General features: G+C 43.6%; 1 protein-coding gene across 50 annotated transcripts in view; it reads left to right on the top strand.

The window, feature by feature from the left end:
- LOC108645188 (putative GPI-anchored protein pfl2) overlaps positions 1-22,711 on the top strand; it is a 232,587-nt gene that overhangs the window by 177,936 nt on the left and 31,940 nt on the right. For all 50 annotated transcript variants that reach the window (XM_031905270.1, XM_031905271.1, XM_031905268.1 and 47 more), the window contains 4 exons: positions 1,488-1,606; positions 2,888-3,121; positions 7,051-7,143; positions 18,355-18,490. In XM_031905270.1, coding sequence (XP_031761130.1) covers positions 1,488-1,606; positions 2,888-3,121; positions 7,051-7,143; positions 18,355-18,490 — 582 coding nt within the window. The remainder of the gene's footprint in view (positions 1-1,487; positions 1,607-2,887; positions 3,122-7,050; positions 7,144-18,354; positions 18,491-22,711) is intronic.

Here is a 22,711-nt window from a genome sequence, read left to right on the forward strand (position 1 = left end):
TAACCATTAAATAAACCCAATAGGGCTGTTCTGCCCCAATAAGGGGTAATTATATCTTAGTTGGGATCAAGTACAGGTACTGTTTTATTATTACAGAGAAAAGGGAATCATTTAACCATTAAATAAACCCAATAGGGCTGTTCTGCCCCAATAAGGGGTAATTATATCTTAGTTGAGATCAAGTACAGGTACTGTTTTATTATTACAGAGAAAAGGGAATCATTTAACCATGAAATAAACCCAATAGGGCTGTTCTGCCCCAATAAGGGGTAATTATATCTTAGTTGGGATCAAGTACAGGTACTGTTTTATTATTACAGAGAAAAGGGAATCATTTAACCATTAAATAAACCCAATAGGGCTGTTCTGCCCCCAATAAGGGGTAATTATATCTTAGTTGGGATCAAGTACAGGTACTGTTTTATTATTACAGAGAAAATGGAAATCATTTTTAAAAATGAGAATTATTTGATTATAATGGAGAATATGAGAGATGGGCTTCCTGCAATTCAGAATTTTGTGGATAACAAGTTTTTGGCTAACAGGTCCTATATCTGTACTCGATTTTTCTGGTATAGTTTTTTAAAAAAATGTGGGTTTTTCAGAAATCTACCCAAAAAATATCCCCATAATTCTTGATTTTTTTAATGTTCAGTGAACTTTAAAAAAAAAAAAAAAAAATTGGCAGGTTGATCTGATGAGTACCATTGAGCCCTATGGAAGATTAGAATAGTAAAGGAATAGAATTTTCAGTGACAGCCTGTCCTTGACATATTTTCAAGGAGACATTAATCCCCTCATTGTTTTCTGTTTCAACCAGTTTCAAGGGGAAGTTAATCCCCTCATCAATTCCTGTTTAGGAAAAATAAAGAGGGTTCATGGAAACGAACGTTGATTTAAACTCAAATTTTTCAAATGTTATCATTACTTTCAGCTCAAGCAATTTGGGATTTTAAAATGTAAACTCGAAATTTTCATATGAACCATTCATTACAACAATTTAATTCATATTTATACCATGTCGAGTTTTTACGATTTTCAAGGCAGAAAAAAACAAATTTTAGTAAATCGGCCCTTAAGGTACGGAGATACAGATTATGGAGAGAGATCCCTTATCCAGCAAACCCCAGGTCCCGCGCATTCTGAATAACAGGTCTCATACCTGTACCTTGTACTGAGATACACTCCGAGCTGAGGGAGTTCCCTGAAATAAATTGTAGAAAGGCAAACAATTAGAAAAATATGTAAAGAACAGGCAGAATGCATTTATATAACACACGTCCTATTGATCGTCCCCCATTTTTAACCAACAAGTTCTAGGTGTAAACTTCCCCTTTAACCTTGATAATATGTCACATGACTTTGTAGTCCAGACACAACTAAAGCTTGGTTGAGCAGTGCAGTGCAGTAGGGTGTAGATCCGCTTTGATGAGGCTATTCTCATTGTTGATGGTGTTTGTCATATTGTCTCCTTCACATCCATTTAGGTGTTCTGTATGAATACGGGAACGCAACTGACAGTCTAAGCGCAAGAGGTGATGGTTATGTGTCGGTAGATCTTACTGTCAACTTCCCTCTTTTTGGAAACTCCTATTCTTCTTTTTACGTGAGTTATACATATATACTACTCATTGATTGTTCTGGAAACATACACAGATACCCTGGGGTAAAAGCAGCAACTGCAGTTACCATTTAAAGGGAATATAAACCCTCCATAAAAGCCGGGTCAGACTGGGCCGACGGGACACCGGGAAAAATCCCAGACCCGAACCTTGCAGCGCTCCCCCTGCCCGACCGCTCCTGCCCCAACATGTCAAATTTATGCGCTCGGGGAAGGATGTCGGGTGGGGGCCCAGGGAGGGGGGTTAAGGGGACCCCTGGGGGGAGGCTATGGGTGCGGGCCCCAGTGGGCCCTTCACCCCCCCCAGTCCGACCCTGCATAAAAGTGTCCCACTGCACAACACATTTCTCTTAAATAGTTAACCAAATATTCCATTACTGATGCAAGAGAAGTGACCAATGAGAATGCTTATTCCCAGTACTGTGTCAGCCATCTTGCTTATTGTGCCATTTTGGCTTCATGATATTAAGCTGTAATTAAACTGGGTGGAACGGATACCCGACTGGGGCACATTGTCTGGAAACTGCATTGGCAAGTGCTATACCCCTGCACTGTTATCTTCTGGCACTTCCAATAGACCTTTAAAGGATAAGTAAACCTTAAAAAGAAGTAATGATAACTTGCCCAGGGTGCTTTTCTAAGCACTTTTGCAATTTGCTTCATTATTTATTTTAAGTGTTTATTAACTGCCAATGCAATGAAATTTTGTAACAGCACCACCTGCTGGTCAGTAACTGTACAGGCAGATTTTCTTTCAGAAGGAAAACAGAGAAGGGTTCTGATGTTGCTTAGGGAAAAAGATGGGAAAGGGCATCTGGGGCTTCTGGTCTCTTTCCTGAGCAGAGCAACTTCAGAGATCCCAAAGCTGAGTCTCCAGGCTTCTAGTCTGGCAAATACGTGCCTCTTGTTTTAGTCAGTGGGTTCTGGAGAGCCATATTACACTAGTTAAAATTTTTGTTGGCGATGAGCAAATTTTTACACTAGACAGGGATTTGCCACAAAATTTCACATTTGCCACATGAAAAAAAAATTGGCAAGAAAAAATGCCCATTGATTTTAATGTATTCGGAGAAAAAATTTGCGCATAAAAAAACGGGTGCACAAATATATAAAAAGTTGCATGATAGGAGTGGGAAAAATCACCACTGACTTTAATGTATTTGGAGTAAGAAAATAAAATAGCTTGAGATCACTAATCTTTTTCCAACTAAAGCCCCACTGATTACAAATACGAGGGTTTCATAAATGATTGTCTTTCTGTTCTAGCTGTACAACAGAGGATACCTGGATTTCAGTCGACCCTCTATTGTCCCGTTTTATGCAGCCATTTCTACCGCAATATCTGGTAACATTTACTACCGGCAGAGCGCTGATCCCAGCCTCCTGGCAAACGCAACGCAAGACATCAACACCTACTTTCCAGGTTTAGGGTTCTCTGCCCAGTGGGTGTTTATAGCGACATGGGACAAGGTGCCACAGTATCAAGGAAATGCCAGTCAGGTATCACTTTTATGTTATTTCTCAAAGCTATTCTGCATCATAATCTCAATAAATGTTCTGCTATTTAATACTGGCAAAGGGGAGTTTGGTAGCTTCATCTTAGCTTAAATCTCAAAGCTGGACATCTCCAAAGAAAAACTGTGATGCCATCAGTGTGCAGTATATACAGTGTCATGAAATGAAACATCCTTGTAAATATCCCATAAAGCAATGCAATACAGTTTCAGCCAATAGCCATGTGTAGAGTTTGCAGGTGCCCCTACAAATATGAGCGCATTCAAATCAAATGCCCAATAGTCATGGGTGAAAAAATTTGCCAGGCATGGATTTGTGGGGAATTTCTGCATTTCGCTTTTGGCGGATGGTTTTGTGAAATGGGCGAAAAAATTCACACAACAAAAATATTGTTGCACAAATGTAAAAAAAAATGACGAACACAGAAAGTTTTGGATGTCTGCCAATTTTTTTGGACACAAAACATTTTCACCACTTTGCAAATTTTTCACCGTTCTCCAAATATCTTTTAAAAGACTTGCAAATTTTTCAGTGAAACAGGACAGATTTGCTCATGACTAATGATTAGATTACAGAATCGGTTACCAAAGACAATAGAGAACCATCAGGCTTAGTCATAAATTGATCAATTATAAAATGGAGAGAAGGGCTGAGAGGAGTCACTCATGCAAAGTATCAAGTGAACAGGTTTCATATAGAACTATTGCAGTTTCAAAGTAACCAAAAAAGCCCTGCACTGCACTGTTCACAGGGGGCGCTTATCAGCCGTTGCTCAGCCGACATATGGGTTAGAGAAGGTTCCGCACCTTCATAGTTAGAGTTAATATCACCCCTTGCCCAGGCAGGCTAAAATAGCCCCGGCACAGTATGTAGGGAGAGTAGTTATATTTGAAACACCCCGGCACAATATATGGAGTGAATTTATACAAGGTTAAGCGCCCATTTAAAAAACTGCAGATGAAAAGTTTGAGTCAACTCAGGGCAACTAAGTCCCAATTAGTGCTCCATTTCTTTATGTGGATACTCATTTCTCAGCCGGGCCATCTCCCCCTATATTGGGAGTGCATACATGTAAACCCTTCTTGGCTGTGAATACAGACCTGACCAGCTAGATAGATTTTAGAGCATGGGGTACATGGGACTCTAACACACAGGATGGGCTTTCGCTATATGAAAAAAACAAGGGGTGTGTAGGGCAACTACAGTACCTCACAGAAGTTTAATAATCAAATTAAGGAATATTGGCCTGGAACATAATATTTGTAATTGGATAGAGAACTGGCTGAAGGATAGATTACACAGAGTGGGGTAAATGGAACCTTTTCTAATTGGACCAGTGTGGTTAGTGGGTACCACAGGGGTCAGTCCTTGGGCCTTTACTTTTTAACTTGTTTATTAATGACCTGGAGGTGGGCATAGACAGTACGGTTTCTATTTTTGCTGATGACACAAAACTGTGCAAAACTATAAGTTCCATGCAGGATGTGCCGCTTTGCAGAGCGATTTGGCTGGAAAACTGGGCAGCAAACTGGGGAATGAGGTTCAATGTTGATAAGTGTAAAGTTCTGCCCTTTGGTAGAATAATATAAACGCGAACTATCTACTGAATGGTAGTGTGTGGGGGGTATCCTTAATGGAGAAGGATCTGGGGGTTTTTGTAGATAACAAGTTGTCTAATTCCAGGCAGTGTCATTCTGTGGCTACTAAAGCAAATAAAATGCTGTCTTGTATAAAAAAGGGCATTGACTCAAGGGATGAAACATAATTTTGCCCCTTTATAGGTCCCTGGTAAGGCCTCACCTTGAGTATGGGGGGCAGTTTCGGGCTCCAGATATTAATGAGCTGGAGAGAGTGCAGAGACTGCAACTAAACTGGTGAAGGAGATGGAAGGGTTAAACTATGAGGTTAGACTGTCAGGGTTGGGGTTGTTTTCGCTGGAAAAGAGGCGCTTGCGAGGGGACATGATTACTCTGTACAAGTACATTAGAGGGGATTATAGGCAGATGGGGGATGTTCTTTTTTCCCATAAAAACGATCAACGCACCAAAGGTCACCACTTTAGATTAGAGGAACGGAGCTTCCATTTGAAGCAGCGTAGGTGGTTTTTCACGGTGAGGGCAGTGAGGGGGTTGGGGAATGCCCTGCAGGGGGATGTTGGGTAGGGGGTTCCTCACGGTGAGGGCAGTGAGGTTGGGGAATGTCCTGCCGGGGGATGTTGGGTAGGGGGTTCTTCACGGGGAGGGCAGTGAGGGGGTTGGGGAATGCCCTGCCAGGGGATGTTGGGTAGGGGGTTCCTCACGGTGAGGGCAGTGAGGGGGTTGGGGAATGCCCTGCCGGGGGATGTTGAGTAGGGGGTTCCTCACGGTGAGGGCAGTGAGGGGGTTGGGGAATGCCCTGCCGGGGGATGTTGGGTAGGGGGTTCCTCACGGTGAGGGGGTTGGGGGAATGCCCTGCCGGGGGATGTTGGGTAGGGGGTTCCTCACGGTGAGGGCAGTGTGGGGGTTGGGGAATGCCCTGCCGGGGGATGTTGGGTAGGGGGTTCCTCACGGTGAGGGCAGTGAGGTTGGGGAATGTCCTGCCTGGGAATGTTGGGTAGGGGGTTCCTCACGGTGAGGGCAGTGAGGTTGGGGAATGTCCTGCCGGGGGATGTTGGGTAGGGGGTTCCTCACGGTGAGGGCAGTGAGGTTGGGGAATGCCCTTCCTAGTGATGGGGTAATGGCAGATTCTGTTAATGCCTATAAGAGGGGCCTGGATGAGTTCTTGAACAAGCAGAATATCCAAGGCTATTGTGATACTAATATCTACAGTTAGTATTAGTGGTTGTATATATAGTTTATGTATGTGAGTGTATAGATTGGTAGGTGTGGGTGCTGGGTTTACTTGGATGGGTTGAATTTGATGGACTCTGGTCTTTTTTCAACCCTATGTAACTACAACTCACTTAGGCTGTGTGCAAAGTAAATGAAAGAATGCATTCCAGAAGGTTCTTTTGCGGTAAAACAGAACAGAACTGATTTCCCAGATATTCCCCGATTTTCCCAGATGCATAATCCCACAGGATTATGCAATACAATATGGATTATGCAGGTAAAGGCACAGCAGAGTGGGCACAGTGGGTTTATCCCACCTCAGCCGAGCGTGAGCAGGGTAAAGGCAGGCAAACAGCACGGCACCACCATGGGGAGTAGTCTGGATAAGTATCCTGTATCCTTAGGATGTGCACCTTAGCGGTCACGGATCCCAAACAGCCGATGGTGGTTCAGGGATAAGTACTAAGTGGATACCTGTGTTTTAACTGCGGCCCTACACTAAGGCAACAGTGCCTGGATAGGAGAATACTCCAGCTATCTCTCCTGGTTGGAGCCAGAAACTGCTCTTTCTAACTAGACTCTCTATCTAACTTTCCTAGAAAGTGCTTTTATAGATATTATCCTGATTCTTACTACTCCTCATTCACGGGGTCCTTGTTCCCTGACTTCACTAGAGCTAGACATAACCCGGACTCAGTGGAACTTCCACCTGGATCAACAGATGCAGCCAAAGAGGAAGATCCACCCCTTTGCTAAACACTATATTAGCGTGCCAAGGGAGTGGCCTACCTATAAACCAATTAGGCACAGAATGCTAATAACTAGAAACATGGGTCTTTTTCTAGTAACAAGGTGAAATAGGAGATGGTAGGGTTTAAAGCCATAGGGGCATATTAGCCCAAAGGGTCCCTATATATATAATTTATACATTATGAATCCAAATGCTAGAAACTACTGTATATAATACCCAGCAAACTCCAAGCCTGCAAAATGACTTTACATGATTTCTTTTAATGCATCAGCGCTGTCACAATTGTGGAATATGTCTGCTCTATTTCTACTGTTTCTCAATATGGGACCTCACCACTATTATCTCTTTTCTAGGTGAATACGTTCCAGGTTGTTCTCATCACAGATGGGACCATTTCATTTGTTCTTTTTAACTATGCGGATATTCAGTGGACATCTAATGCAGAGGTAATTATGATATTTGAAATGTTTTTTAACTAGTAATGAGCAATTATTTTTGCCAAGCGTGAATTTTCTGTGATAGTAACGCATTTTGGCATTGGCAAATTTTTTAAAATCCTGCCGCAAAATTGTGGTGTTTCAAAAATTTGGCAAGTAAGGAAAAAGTCACGATCATGTAAAAAAAACCTTGCAGTTGCGTCAAAAAAATTTGCAGTTCTGTCAGATAAGTGACGGGCACGTCAGTCACATCGAATAAGTAAAAATAAGTTGGGCACATCAAAAAAGTCGAGCAGTGGCCGCATTTCACTGATTTTGCCCATTTTGTAAATTTCCCAGCAGTTTTGTAAATTTTTTCGCAAAGCAAAACAGGACAAATTCACTCATCCCTACTGGGTACAATGATAAATGTTTATTTAATGCACAGGGCATTCCAAGCAGCTTTACTTAAACACACACACAGCTTCTATAGTTATAATTTCTGCATTAAAGGAGAGCGATATTATTAATAGTTATATAAACATCAGGTATGGTACCTACGGATTGGAAGAAGGCGAATGTCATTCCTATATTTAAAACAGGAGTAAGATCTCAGCATGGCAATTATAGGCCTGTAAGTTTGACATCCGTGGTGGGCAAGTTATTTGAAGGCTTGTTAAGAAATCACATACAAAATTATGTAGTGGAGAATGGCATTATGAGCAGTAATCAGCATGGCTTTATGAAGGACAGGTCATGTCAGACCAATTTAATTGCTTTTTATGATGAGGTAAGTAAGAAGCTGGACAGTGGGGATGCAGTAGATATAATCTATTTGGATTTTGCCAAAGCATTTGATACCGTTCCCCACAAACGACTGCTTTCTAAGCTAAGGTCTATTGGTCTTAGTGAAGTCGTTTGCACATGGATAGAAAACTGGCTACAGGATCGGGTACAGAGGGTGGTTGTTAATGGCACATTCTCTACTTGGAGTAAGGTTCTCAGTGGGGTCCCTCAGGGTTCTGTACTGGGTCCACTTTTGTTTAATTTGTTCATAAATGACTTAGGGGAGGGTATTATGAGTAATGTATCAGTGTTTGCAGATGACACAAAACTCTGCAGACCAGTCAATTCTATCCAGGATGTGACATCCCTGCAGCAGGATCTTGACCAACTGGCAATCTGGGCAGCTAAGTGGCAGATGAGATTTAATGTGGATAAATGTAAGGTCATGCACCTGGGATGTAAAAATATGCAAGCCCCGTATACCCTTAATGGGACTGCACTAGGCAAATCCATAATGGAGAAGGAGCTTGGAGTCCTTGTAGATAATAAACTTGGCTGTAGCAAGCAATGCCAGGCAGCAGCTGCAAGGGCAAGGGGAGGGGAGATAGCTCTCAGTACAAGTGAGGAAATACAGGGGTATGGGAGATAGCTCTCAGTACAAGTGAGGGAATACAGGGGTATGGGAGATAGCTCTCAGTACAAGTGAGGGAATACAGGGGTATGGGAGATAGTTCTCAGTACAAGTGAGGGAATACAGGGGTAGGGGGGATAGCTCTCAGTACAAGTGAGGGAATACAGTGGTAGGGGAGATAGCTCTCAGTACAAGTGAGGGAATACAGGGGTATGGGAGATAGCTCTCAGTACAAGTGAGGGAATACAGGGGTAGGGGGGATAGCTCTCAGTACAAGTGAGGGAATACAGGGGTAGGGGGGATAGCTCTCAGTACAAGTGAGGGAATACAGGGGTAGGGGGGATAGCTCTCAGTACAAGTGAGGGAATACAGGGGTATGGGAGATAGCTCTCAGTACAAGTGAGGGAATACAGGGGTAGGGGGGGGATAGCTCTCAGTACAAGTGAGGGAATACAGGGGTAGGGGAGATAGCTCTCAGTACAAGTGAGGGAATACAGGGGTAGGGGGGATAGCTCTCAGTACAAGTGAGGGAATACAGGGGTATGGGAGATAGCTCTCAGTACAAGTGAGGGAATACAGGGGTATGGGAGATAGCTCTCAGTACAAGTGAGGGAATACAGGGGTATGGGAGATAGCTCTCAGTACAAGTGAGGGAATACAGGGGTATGGGAGATAGCTCTCAGTACAAGTGAGGGAATACAGGGGTAGGGGGGATAGCTCTCAGTACAAGTGAGGGAATACAGGGGTAGGGGGGATAGCTCTCAGTACAAGTGAGGGAATACAGGGTTATGGGAGATAGCTCTCAGTACAAGTGAGGGAATACAGGGGTAGGGGGGATAGCTCTCAGTACAAGTGAGGGAATACAGGGGTAGGGGAGATAGCTCTCAGTACAAGTGAGGGAATACAGGGGTAGGGGGGATAGCTCTCAGTACAAGTGAGGGAATACAGGGGTAGGGGGGATAGCTCTCAGTACAAGTGAGGGAATACAGGGGTAGGGGGGATAGCTCAGTACAAGTTGCCCCAGGGACTGGTCCGATTGCCATCTTGGAGTCAGGAAGGAATTTTTTCCCCTCTGGGGCAAGTTAGAGAGGCTTCAGATGGGGTTTTTGCCTTCCTCTGGGGCAACTAGCAGTTAGGCAGGTTATATATAGGCATTATGGTTGAACGTGATGGACGTTTGTCTTTTTTTAACATAAGGCTGCTTTCCTGACACAGAACAACATGTAAACAAAAATCTTTAGCACACCACTTACATACATGTTCTCAGAGGGTGCTTAACTTCCACAGCCGCTCCCTTTTTTCCATGTATCTTTGCAAAGGGGAAGAAGCACTCCAGTCTGTCGGCAATGCCTTTAAATCATTTATTTGCAGAAATGGACAAACGGCACAAGCTTTCGGGGGTGGCCCCTTCTTCAGGTGCAATACACACAAGAGAACAATTTACTTACTAAATACCTTAACAAACCATGTGACACTACCATGTGACCCATTAACCCCATCACGGCTGCAATGCAAAACAGTCCCAAGCAGCCATTCAATTATGTGAATCAACAATCCCCTTCATAGGAGTCCTTTACACTTCATAATCTGTAAAACATATAACCATAAATACAAAGTATCACATTTAAAAACCAATTATACACAGTTTCCTACAATAAACCATTACAAAGTCTATAAAAAACATTTTAAGTAATAAAAATTGGAATGAGCGCATTCGCTATTATTGGCGCTATGTGGATGACATTTTCTTGTTTTGGAATGGAACAGCAGAACAGTTTGCATTAATGGTACAAGAGCTAAATCAGGTGCATGGTAGCATTAAATTCACATCGGAACAATCCGAGCAGGAATTAGCGTTTTTAGACGTTAAAGTTAAAATTGTAAATAATGAAATTATGACTACCATGCACTAGAAACCTACTGACTGTAATACTATTTTATTGTCACCCCCTGGGTGTATTTAAAGGTCTTCCATATACCCAGTTGAGTAGAGTGAGACGGATTACATCTAGTGAGGAGTTACAGTGGCTTGCAAAAGTATTCGGCCCCCTTGAACTTTTCCACATTTTGTCACATTACAGCCACAAACATGAATCAATTTTATTGGAATTCCACGTGAAAGACCAATACAAAGTGGGGTACACGTGAGAAGTGGAACGAAAATCATACATGATTCCAAACATTTTTTACAAATAAATAACTGCAAAGTGGGGTGTGCGTAATTATTCAGCCCCCTTTGGTCTGAGTGCAGTCAGTTGCCCATAGACATTGCCTGATGAGTGCTAATGACTAAATAGAGTGCCCCTGTGTGTAATCTAATGTCAGTACAAATACAGCTGCTCTGTGGCGGCCTCAGAGGGTGTCTAAGAGAATATTGGGAGCAACAACACCATGAAGTCCAAAGAACACACCAGACAGGACAGGGGTAAAGTTATTGAGAAATTTAAAGCGGGCTTAGGCTACAAAAAGATTTCCAAAGCCTTGAACATCCCACAGAGCACTGTTCCACCGATCATTCAGAAATGGAAGGAGTATGGCACAACTCTAACCCTACCAAGGCACGGCCGTCCCCCTAAACTCACAGGCTGAACAAGGAGAGTGCTGATCAGAAATGCAGCCAAGAGGCCCATGGTGACTCTGGGGGGGCTGCAGAGATCTACAGCTCGGGGGGGGAATCTGTCCGACAACTATTAGTCGTGCACTGCACAAAGTTGGCCTTTATGGAAGAGTGGCAAGAAGAAAGCCATTGTTAACAGAAAACCATAAGAAGTCCCATTTGCAGTTTGCCACAAGCCATGTGTGGGACACAGCAAACATGTGGGAAAAGGGGCTCTGGTCAGATGAGACCAAAATGGAACTTTTTGGCCAAAATGCAAAACGCTATGTGTGGCGGAAAACTAACACTGCACATCACTCTGAACACACCATCCCCACTGTCACATATGGGGGGGCAGCATCATGCTCTGGGGGGGCTTCTCTTCAGCAGGGACAGGGAAGCTGCTCAGAGTTGATGGGAAGATGGATGGAGCCAAATACAGGGCAATCTTGGAAAAAAACCTCTTGGAGTCTGCAAAAAAGACTTGAGACTGGGGCGGAGGTTCCCCTTCCAGCAGGACAATGACCCTAAACATAAAGCCAGGGCAATAACATCCCCCGGCAGGGCATTCCCCAACCCCCTCACTGCCCTCACCGTGAGGAACCCCCTACCCAACATCCCCCGGCAGGGCATTCCCCAACCCCCTCACTGCCCTCACCGTGAGGAACCCCCTACCGAACATCCCCCGGCAGGGCATTCCCCAACCTCACTGCCCTCACCGTGAGGAACCCTCTACCCAACATCCCCCGGCAGGGCATTCCCCAACCCCCTCACCTTGAGGAACCCCCTACCCAACATTCCCCGGCAGGGCATTCCTCAACCCCCTCACTGCCCTCACCGTGAGAAACCCCATACTCAACATCCCCTGGAAGGGCATTCCCCAACCCCCTCACCTTGAGGAACCCCCTACCCAACATCCCCAGGCAGGGCATTCCCCAACCCCCTCACCTTGAGGAACCCCCTACCCAACATCCCCCGGCAGGGCATTCCCCAACCCCCTCACCTTGAGGAACCCCCTACCCAACATCCCCCGGCAGGGCATTCCCCAATAGGGATGTAGCGAACCTCCAAAAAAATGTTCACAAACCCGTTCGTGAACTTTCACCGAAAAGTGCGAACGTTCGCAAACTTTGCGAACCCCATAGACTTCAATGGGAAGGCGAACTTTAAAACCTAGAAAAGCCATTTCTGGCCAGAAAACTGATTTTAAAGTTGATTAAAGGGTGCCACGACCTGGACAAGGGCAAAAATGTCTCTCAAAAATACGTTGTTGACACAGCGTTGCGTTTTGTGCTGTAAAGGGCACAAATCACACTACATTCCTAAACTTGTGTAATAAACTGCTTTAAAACGTCTGGCGTCTACATGCCAATCAAGTCGTGTAAAGGTTACTGCCGGTTCACATGCAAAGACAAAACGCTGCGTTTACTGAACGAAAAAAAAAACGCAAAAAGCTTTAATGATACCGTCAAGTGAGCGAATAATAGTTTTTACTAGTTGCTTGTCACCTGTCGGTGGGTATATTTCTGTAGTGGTGTGTTTAGCAGTCACCGTGCTTGTGCGCACGGTCAGGCAGAGGTAATTCAATGTACAGTGACGTGAACCAAAAAACACTGATTCTGCAGTGTGGGCCCAGTTTTGTCCTACTTTATTGATCACCTGTGGTGACCATAAAAGATACGATTTTGCTGCTGTTGTAGAACCCTGAAAAATCAGGAATGTGTACATTCCTGAAAAATTATGTTTTTTTGTTGTTGCAGCCACTGAAGCACAGAGGAGAGGACAGAAAAAATATGTTAGATAAATGTTGAAAAAGTTTGTATTTTTGTTGTTGCAGCCACTGAAGCCCAGAGGACAGAAAAAATATGTTAGATAAATGGTATCACAACTATGCTCCAGACAGAACCTTTCAAAAAAATGAAGATAGCGTGCCAAGCACAGAAGACAGAAAAATTCAGGATTTACCTGTCCAAAAAGTTTGGCTTAAAATTAAACCAGTAGGATTTGCACCCTAGTTTGTACGGTGGTGGAGGAGGATGCTAAAGGACAGCTGTGTGTGGTGTCAAGCGGCGTGCAGAGAAGGACAGCTGCATGGGCAGTCAGAACAAGTCTTCCGGCATGCAGTAACCCTCCGAGATCCATGCCTCATTCATTTTAATAAAGGTCAGGTAATCAACACTTTTGTGACCTAGGCGAGTTCTCTTCTCAGTTACAATCCCTCCTGCTGCACTGAAGGTCCTTTCTGAGAGGACACTTGAGGCAGGGCAAGACAAGAGATTTATGGCAAATTGTGACAGCTCTGGCCACAGATCAAGCCTGCGCACCCAGTAGTCCAGGGGTTCATCGCTCCTCAGAGTGTCAATATCTGCAGTTAATGCCAGGTAGTCCGCTACCTGCCGGTCGAGGCGTTCTCTGAGGGTGGATCCAGAAGGGTCCTGGCGCTGCCTTGGACTGAAAAAACTTTGCATGTCTGACGTTGGAGTGGCCAAAGTGCATTGTCCTTGCAGGTGTGCTCGTGGGAGGATTACCGGCACCTCTGCCCCTGGCATGTGGAGTGACATCACCCTTAAAAGCATTGTACAACATGTTTTGCAGGCTGGTTTGGAAATGCAGCATCCTTTCGGACTTGTGGTACGTTGGTAACATTTCTGCCACTTTATGCTTGTATCGAGGGTCTAGTAGCGTTGCCACCCAGTACAGGTCCTTCTCCTTAAAGGAACAGTAACACCAAAAAATGAAAGTGTATAAAAGTAACTAAAATATAATGTGCTACTGCCCTGCACTGGTAAAAGTTGTGTGTTTACTTCAGAAAGTCTACTATAATTTATATAAATAAGCTGCTATGTAGCCATGGAGGCAGCCATTCAAAGGAGAAAAGGCACAGGCTCATAGCAGATAACAGATAAAACACTATTGTATTTTACAGAACTTATCTGTTATCTGCTATGTAACCTGTGCCTTTTCTCCTTTTTTCCAGCTTGAATGGCTGCCCCCGTGGCTACGCAGCAGGTTATTATATAAATTATAGTAGTGTTACTGTAGCAAACACACCAGTTTTACCAGTGCAGGGCAACAGTGCATTATATTTTTATTACTTTAAAGCTCTTTTATTTTTTGGTGTTACTGTTCCTTTAAGCCTCTTGATACGGGGGTCCTTCAACAGGCATGACAGCATGAAAGACCCCATTCTCACAAGGTTGGATGCAGAGGTATCCATCTCCCCTTCCTCGTTATCAAGGACTACGTCCTCATCCACCACCGTCTCCTCCCCCAGCCACGTACAAGACCAGGGCTCCCCAAAAGGTGACCACAAGCCCCCTGGGAAGCCTGCTCCTGTTGGTCTTCCTCCTCCACAAAGCCACCTTCCTCCTCTGACTCCACTTCTGACACCTCTCCCTGCATTGCAGCAGGTGCCTGGGAACGTTCTGGTGATTCTGCCCAAAAATCATCCTCTTGGTCACGCTGGTCTACAGCGTCATCTGTCACTCATCGCACGGCACGCTCAAGAAAAAAAGCAAAGGGTATTAGGTCGCTGATGGTGCCTTCGGTGCGACTAACCATATTTGTGACCTCGTGAAAAGGGCGCATCAGCCTGCAGGCGTCGCGCATAAGCACCCAGTAACGGGGGGAAAAAATCCAGTCCTACCACCCAGGTCAAATAGGTATTCATTGACGGCTCTTTGTTGTTGCAGCAAATGTTCAAACATCATTAGCGTGGAATTCCAGCGAGTCTGGCTGTCGCAAATTAAACGCCTGACTGGCAACTTGTGCTGCCGCTGAATGTCAGCAAGGCGAGCCATGGCTGTTTAGGAACGTCTGAAATGGCCAGACACCTTCCTGGACTGCCTGAGAATGTCCTGCAATCCTGGGTACTTCGAGACAAACCGTTGGACTATCAAATTTAAAACATGTGCCATGCAGGGCACATGTGTTAAATTGCCCAGTCTCAGTGCTGCCAACAGATTGCTTCCATTGTCACACACCACTTTTTCGATTTTCAGTTGGTGTGGGGTCAGCCACCGATCAGCCTGTGAGTGCAGAGATGACAGGAGTGCAGATCCGGTATGGTTTCTGCTTTCCAGGCACGTCATTCCCAAGACAGCATGACAACGACGTACCTGGCACGTCGAATAGCCTATGGGGAGCTGGGGGTGCACAGGTGTGGAGGAGGACACAGCAGCAGAGGAGGAAGAAGCCGAGGAAGAAGCCAAGTTAGAAGACGAGTTCGAAGACGAGTTAGAGAGCAAAGGAGGAGGAGTAGAGGTGGTGGCAGACCCACATGCAACCCGTGGTGGTGATACCAACTCCACTGTTGAACCACGCATTCCCTGCTTCCCAGCCATCACCAGGTTCACCCAGTGGGCAGTGTAGGTGACATACCTGCCCCGACCATGCTTGGAGGACCATGTGTCAGTAGTCATATGGACCTTTGCCCCAACACTAAATGACAGAGATGCAGTGATTTGGCTCTGCACATGCTGGTACAGGTGTGGTTCCCTTCTGTGAAAAAAAATTGCGGCTGGGTACCTTCCACTGCGGTGTCCCAATTGCTACAAATTGGTGGAAAGCCTCAGAGTCCACCAGCTGGTATGGTAAAAGCTGGCGGGCTAAGAGTGCAGACAATCCAGCTGTCAGACGCCGGGCAAGGGGATGACTCTGAGGCATTGGTTTCTTACGCTCAAACATGGCCCTCACAGAAACTTGGCTGGGGGCAGATGAGCAGGAACTGGTGGTCAAGGTGGAAGGCGGAGTGGAGGGTGGTTGAGATGGGTCAAGGACAGCAGAGGTAGCGCAGTAAGATGCTGGAGCAGAAGGAGGGTGGCTTAGCGTTTGGCTGCTGCCTTTGAGGTGTTGCTCCCATAGTGCTTTGTGTTTGGCGTTCATGTGCCTTTGCATAGCAGTTGTACCTAAGTGGGTGTTGGGCTTCCCAAGACTCAGTTTCTGACTGCACTCATTGCAAATTACAGCGCTTTTGTCAGAGGCACACACATTAAAAAAATGCCACACTGCTGAGCCTTTTGATGTGGGCTTTCTAGCAGTAACAGTAGAAGTTGGCGGGTGCGTTGGCTGGCTGACCACAGGTGCCAATTCATGTTGTTGCCCTACTGTTCCCTGCGAGCTGTCCCTGCTTCTTCTAAGTCTTATTCTCCTCCTGCCTCTCTGACTCTCCGTCTCTCCATCTGAACTATCCTCCTCTTGCTCTCTTCTTGTGGGCACCCACAAAACATCAATCTCCTCATCATCATTCTCCTCAGATGCATCAATTTCTTCTGACAGCTCACAGAAGACAGCAGCAGCGGGGACCTCATCACACCTTATGTCCATCTCTGTTGTGTTGCCTGCCTGAATTGTGATATCTGGTGTAACGTCCTCATCTCCTTCATCTTCTTCTGGCAATAATGGTTGCGCATCACTCAGTTCAACAAACTCATGTGAAAACAACTCCTCTGACAGTGAAGAAGGGGCGAGGATGGTGGAGGAAGTGGTAGGTGGGGTGCCCATAGCAGAGGAGGATGAGGATGTTGTGGCAAAGTTAGAAACGGTAGAGGATGGGGTGTGCTGTGTAAGCCAGTCAACTACCTCTTCAGCATTTTTGGAGTTCAGGGTAAGTGCCATCGGAACACTGGTCGATTTCCTAGGGCCACAGGATATCATAGCAGCACGGCCCCTAGTGCCTCTGCGTGGCGGCCTGCCTTTGCCTGGCATTTCTTTTATTTTTACAAAACAACAACAACTTGGGTGATGTTTCTGGACATGGAACTATTATTGTTATTTTTAGACAGAATGTGCAAAAGCTCACACAGCTAGGTGGCACTTGAAAAAGACAGTGGCAACAAGGCCTGCAATGGCAAAGTATACAGTAGTGGATGTAGTATTGCTGGTGGAAAAACGTCACTCGCGTGATGTTTCTGGACACGGAATTACTATTTTTAGACAGAATGTCTAAATAAATATCTAAATATCTATATCTAATATCTAATAAGATAGATGAAAAAAAAAATAATAATAAAACAAAAGTGATCTCTGGTGGTGCTGGGGGGGAACTACTAGGAGCAGCACACCAGTCCCCAACACAGCTAGACTAATAGCACTGGGCACTATAAATTACAGTAGCAAAGTAAAAAAAAGACAAATAAAAAAAATTATGTTTATGGTTATTGCACTATTTGGAGCAGCACACCTGTCTCCAACACACAGATGGAGCTGCAGTACACAATGAAAAGAAGAGTAAAAGTAATCAGAAAATAAAAGCAGTCCTTACAAGGACTATTGGGTTACAGCAGATTATCAGCACAGGACAGCTGCCCACAGCAGCTACATACAGAGCAGTAGAAAGCAGATCACTAGTCAGACTCAGCAAAGCTACCTAAACTGTCCCTCAAATCTCTGCACAGCTCTCTCCCTATGTGCTGCTAATACAGAGCAGTAGAAAGCAGATCACTAGTCAGACCCAGCAAAGCTACCTAAACTCTCCCTCAAATCCCTGCACAGCTTCTCTCACTACACTATCTCTTCAAACACACACAGGCAGAATGTAAAATGGCTGCTGGGCTTCGGTTTATATATGGAAGGGAGTGGTCCAGGGTTGGGGGGGTGGTCCAGGAGGGAGAACTGCCTGATTGTATGTATATATATATATATATATATATATATATATATATTATATATATATATATATATATATATATATATTATATATATATATATATATATATATATATATATATATACACATATACACATATACACATATACACATATATACATATATATATATATATATATATATATATATATATATATATATATATATACACTGTATTCCAGTAGGCAGGAAGTGGTCATAAGACACATAAGCCAATAACATGAGCTGTGTTACAGCAAAATAGATACATGGGCATCTGCCCAGTAACAGTGAAATAAGGAATTGTAGGGATTTAAACCCCTATAAGATCCTTACACAATAGAACCCTATAGGGGACAAGTACAGGTATTTAGATGCTGCCATTTGTGCAGAAATACAAAAAAAGTCAGTTATCGCGCAACAAGTTGTAAAAGTTGTGGTTTTCACAACTTTTCTGCTACTTTTTTTGTTCATGCTTTTTTCAGTTCAGATCTTTCGATAAATGACCATTTGTGCAAAAGGCTTTTAATGTGGTTTCTTAAAAATGAAATAAAACAGTGTTAATAGTACATTCCCCTCTTAATGTGATAATTTCCCCAACAGGCTGCGTTGCTCAGTGGAAATGCTGCAGGATATTATCAATTAAATACAAGTGGATCTTCTTTCAATTGGACAAGCTCAAGTAACACTAACTATCCTGGGCGATGGGCTTTCAGAGTAGACAGATTACAAATTGAAGGTATGTATAACAGCTTTGTATATTTAGGAGCCGCTAATATCTGTACCGCTAGGTAGAACATTCAGCCAGAATCCTTGGAAACGCCAACAAAATATGGCAAAAACAAAGCAAAAATGTTACTTGTTATTTGGTTCATTCTGTAAACTGATTCAGCCGCCAGATTGTGTAAGTTATAATTGTATTTTCTGTTTGACCACTAAGGGGCACATTCATGAAAACATGAGTTCGAATCTCGAATGGGACAAATTCGGATTAGATACAATAATTTTTTGAGATCGCAAATATCACAAAAATGCTTATGAAAACATTGTATTAGTCATGATAATATCGTATTGGCGATCAGAAAGTCACAACATTTTCGTACCAAACGATCGTAATATGCAATAAAACTTTTTTTGGAAGCCTCCCATAGGGCTCAACAGCACTCTGCAGCTCCAACCCGACCCAAAGAAAGTCTCCCATAGGGCTCAATGGCACTCTGCAGCTCCAACCCGGCCCAAGGGAAGTCTCCTATAGGGCTCAATGGCACTCTGCAGCTCCAACCCGGCCCAAGGAAAGCCTCCCATAGGGCTCAATGGCAGTCTGCAGCTCCAACCCGGCCAAAGGAAAGTCTCCCATAGGGCTCTATGGCACTCTGCAGCTCCAACCCGGCCCAAGGAAAGCCCCCCATAGGGCTCAATGGCACCCTGCAGCTCCAACCCGGCACAAGGAGAGTCTCCCATAGGGCTCAATGGCACTCTGCAGCTCCAACCCGGCCCAAGGAAAGTCTCCCATAGGGCTCAATGGCACTCTGCAGCTCCAACCCGGCCCAAGGAAAGTCTCCCATAGGGCTCAATGGCACTCTGCAGCTCCAATCCGGCCCAAGGAAAGCCTCCCATAGGGCTCAATGGCACTCTGCAGCTCCAATCCGGCCCAAGGAAAGTCTCCCATAGGGCTCAATGGCACTCTGCAGCTCCAACCCGGCCCAAGGAAAGTCTCCCATAGGGCTCAATGGCACTCTGCAGCTCCAATCCGGCCCAAGGAAAGCCTCCCATAGGGCTCAATGGCACTCTGCAGCTCCAACCCGGCCCAAGGAAAGTCTCCCATAGGGCTCAATGGCACTCTGCAGCTCCAACCCGGCCCAAAGAAAGTCTCCCATAGGGCTCAATGGCACTCTGCAGCTCAAACCTGGCCCAAGGAAAGTCATGATAATGAAGCTTGAATGAAACTAAAACTTTTGTACTCGGTGCGACAATACATTTTTGTCACAAAGTATGAAAAAGTTGCGCAAAAAACGAAAAAGTCGCCAAAAATACGCTCGGAGCATTTGTGGGTTAGTAAATCCCCCCCTTAGTGTTGGATAGAAATGACTTTTAAATCATATGATGTTATGAATTCAGAATAAATCAGGACATTCGGTGATGCTTCCTTGCTATCACATTTTCTTCGTACTGTACTCTTGAAATGTTTGGCTGTAGAAAGAAAATGTTTATGGTATGGGATCTTTTATCCAGAATGTTTGGGACCTGGGGTTTTCCGGAAAAAGACATTTCAGTTCTTAATCTGTTAAAAAATCTATTATGAATCCAATACAGTCTTGGGCCAAATTGTTGGCACCCCAGAAATATTTTCAAAAAATGTGTTGCAAACTTCTTGATAATGTTGCGTGCTGTGGACAAAGGCAAATCTAGATCTCTGGAGATGGACTTGTAACATTGAGATTGTTGAATTTTTATCCTTTTTATCTGCTTTCAGGTGTGATTTTTATATTGCCCACACCTGTTACTTGCCCCAGATCAGTTTAACCCTTTCACTGCCAGTCGTTTTGTACAAAGTGGAACTTCTACTGCCAGACAGTTTTTCAACATTTTGCACTGTTTGACTTTAGGGGCCTTTCCTCGGGGGGACTTTTAGTTTACCCAGGAAAACAATATATTGGGTTTTTTTTCAGGACAACCTAAGCTTTTAAAATATGGTTGAATTTTTGTGTAATTCCAATTTTGTAAAAAAAATGAAAAAAAATCATATTTTCCATAATATAAACACATATACCAGAAACAAAAAATATTTTATGCATGAAAATACAACTGATTTGGAAAGTCCCATGTCTCCTGAACGTGCCAATACCAAATATATATAGTTTTATGGAGATTTCTCACTTGTATAGGTCAAAACCCTCCAGCAGTAAACTACCAAATTTCCAAAGCACTGCTCCAGAAAGCTGCATACTTTAGATTTTAAGGCCCAAAATTCCGCTAACAGAAAGTTTATCCCAGAAAATTTACATTTTTAGAAAGAACAGCTTTTGGGGAATCCAGAATAGGCACAACTGTGTGTCTACTCCAAACTATCAAGTCACAATGCTTTCCTAAAATTATTGGTTTTTATCAAAATTTGTAAAAAAATTTAGAAATCGCTTCAAAGCTTTCAGTCTATAGTATCTTAACTCCTAAAGGTCAAAAAGTAACCAAATAAAACACCCTAAATATGAACGCCAGGGGCCCACTGAACAATTTGATGCCCAATATGTATAGGTTTACCTAAGTATGTGGCATGTAGGGGCCCCAATGTGAACATACCCCAATATGATCTATCATTTCTGTCATTTCAGCTTCTGCAAAATCAACACATTTATATCATTATATGTGGGATAATGCTAGTAAAAAGTACATTCACCCCAGCAAGTCATACATTTTTGGAAAGTACACATTCACCCGAATCTAAAATGGGTACCCATGTCTTTCTACTCCAAAGTACCAAGCTGCAAAGCTTTCCTAAAGTTGGCAATTTTGATAACATTTCCAAAAATCCACTCAAAGCTTCCAGTTTCCAGCATCTTATCTCCCACATAGCATTAGGTACCAAGATAAAACACCCTAAACATGAACGCCAGGGGCCCACTGAACAGTTTGATGCCCAATATGTATAGGTTTACCTAAGTATGTGGCATGTAGGGGCCCCAATGTGAACATACCCCAATATGATCTATCATTTCTGTCATTTCAGCTTCTGCAAAATCAACACATTTATATCATTATATGTGGGATAATGCTAGTAAAAAGTACGCTCACCCCAGAAAGTCATATATTTTTGGAAAGTACACATTCCCCCGAATCTAAAATGGGTACCCATGTCTTTCAACTCCAAAGTACCAAGCCATAAAGCTTTCATAAGTTTGACGATTTTTATGGCATTTCCAAAAATCACCTCAAAACTTCAACTATGCAGCATACAGGTCATTAGGTACCAAGATAAGACCCCCTAAATATGAACCCCAGAGGTCTACTGAACAGTTTGATGCCCACTGTACATAGGTTTATCAAAGCACATGGCACTTAGAGACCCCCAAATATACCTTGTGCACACTAATTTCATGGCTTATCTTTACCTAAGTCATAAACACACAGCAGTTTTATGAGGTGTAGAAGCTGCAGAAATGTAGGGTGACCCCTAAAAACCATATATTTTTGGAAAGTACACATTCTGACAAATCCAACAAGGGTAAAGAGTCTTTTCTACACCAAAGTACCAAGCTGCAAAGCTTTCCTAAAGTTAGTGGTTTTTATGACTTTTCAGAAAATCACATAAAAATGTTGCAGTTTGCCTCATTTATCTCACACAATTTCTTGTGTACAAAGGCACGTCACCCCAAATAGGAACACCAGAGGCCTACTGAACAGTTTGATGCCCAATATGCATAGATATACCAAAGTCTGCGGTGTGTACTGAACCCAAAATGAAAATAGCGCATATGGATTTCTCGTCTGCCAACTCAGCTTTTGCACACAGAGCCCCCTGTCAGTGTATTATGTGCAGTAACCCCCCTAAACTATACCGAGACCCCCAGAAAACCATATATGTTTGGAAAGTACACATTCTGATGAATTCAAAATAGGTAAAGTTATTGTTGTACACCAAAGTTACACCTGGCAAAGCTACGCTAAAAACAGATCAGGAATACTAATATAGGGATAAAAATGCAATAAAACCACAAAAATTGTGCAAATCAATGAAACAACAAAATAAGTCACATGACAATGTAATTAGTGGTTAGAATATCTGATCCAATAGTCACGCTGTCAAAATAAACAGTTTTTGGGGGAAATTAAAAAAAAAAACGTTAAATGGAAATTTTTTTTTTTTTAAAGTTTTTGTGAGTTTGTGTATACATGTGCACATGTAAAAGTTGTGTGACAGTGTGTATATTAGTGTATATGAGTGTATATAAGTGTAAATAAGTGT

The sequence above is a fragment of the Xenopus tropicalis genome, chromosome 7, assembly GCF_000004195.4.
Source record: "Xenopus tropicalis strain Nigerian chromosome 7, UCB_Xtro_10.0, whole genome shotgun sequence".
NCBI lineage: Eukaryota > Metazoa > Chordata > Amphibia > Anura > Pipidae > Xenopus > Xenopus tropicalis.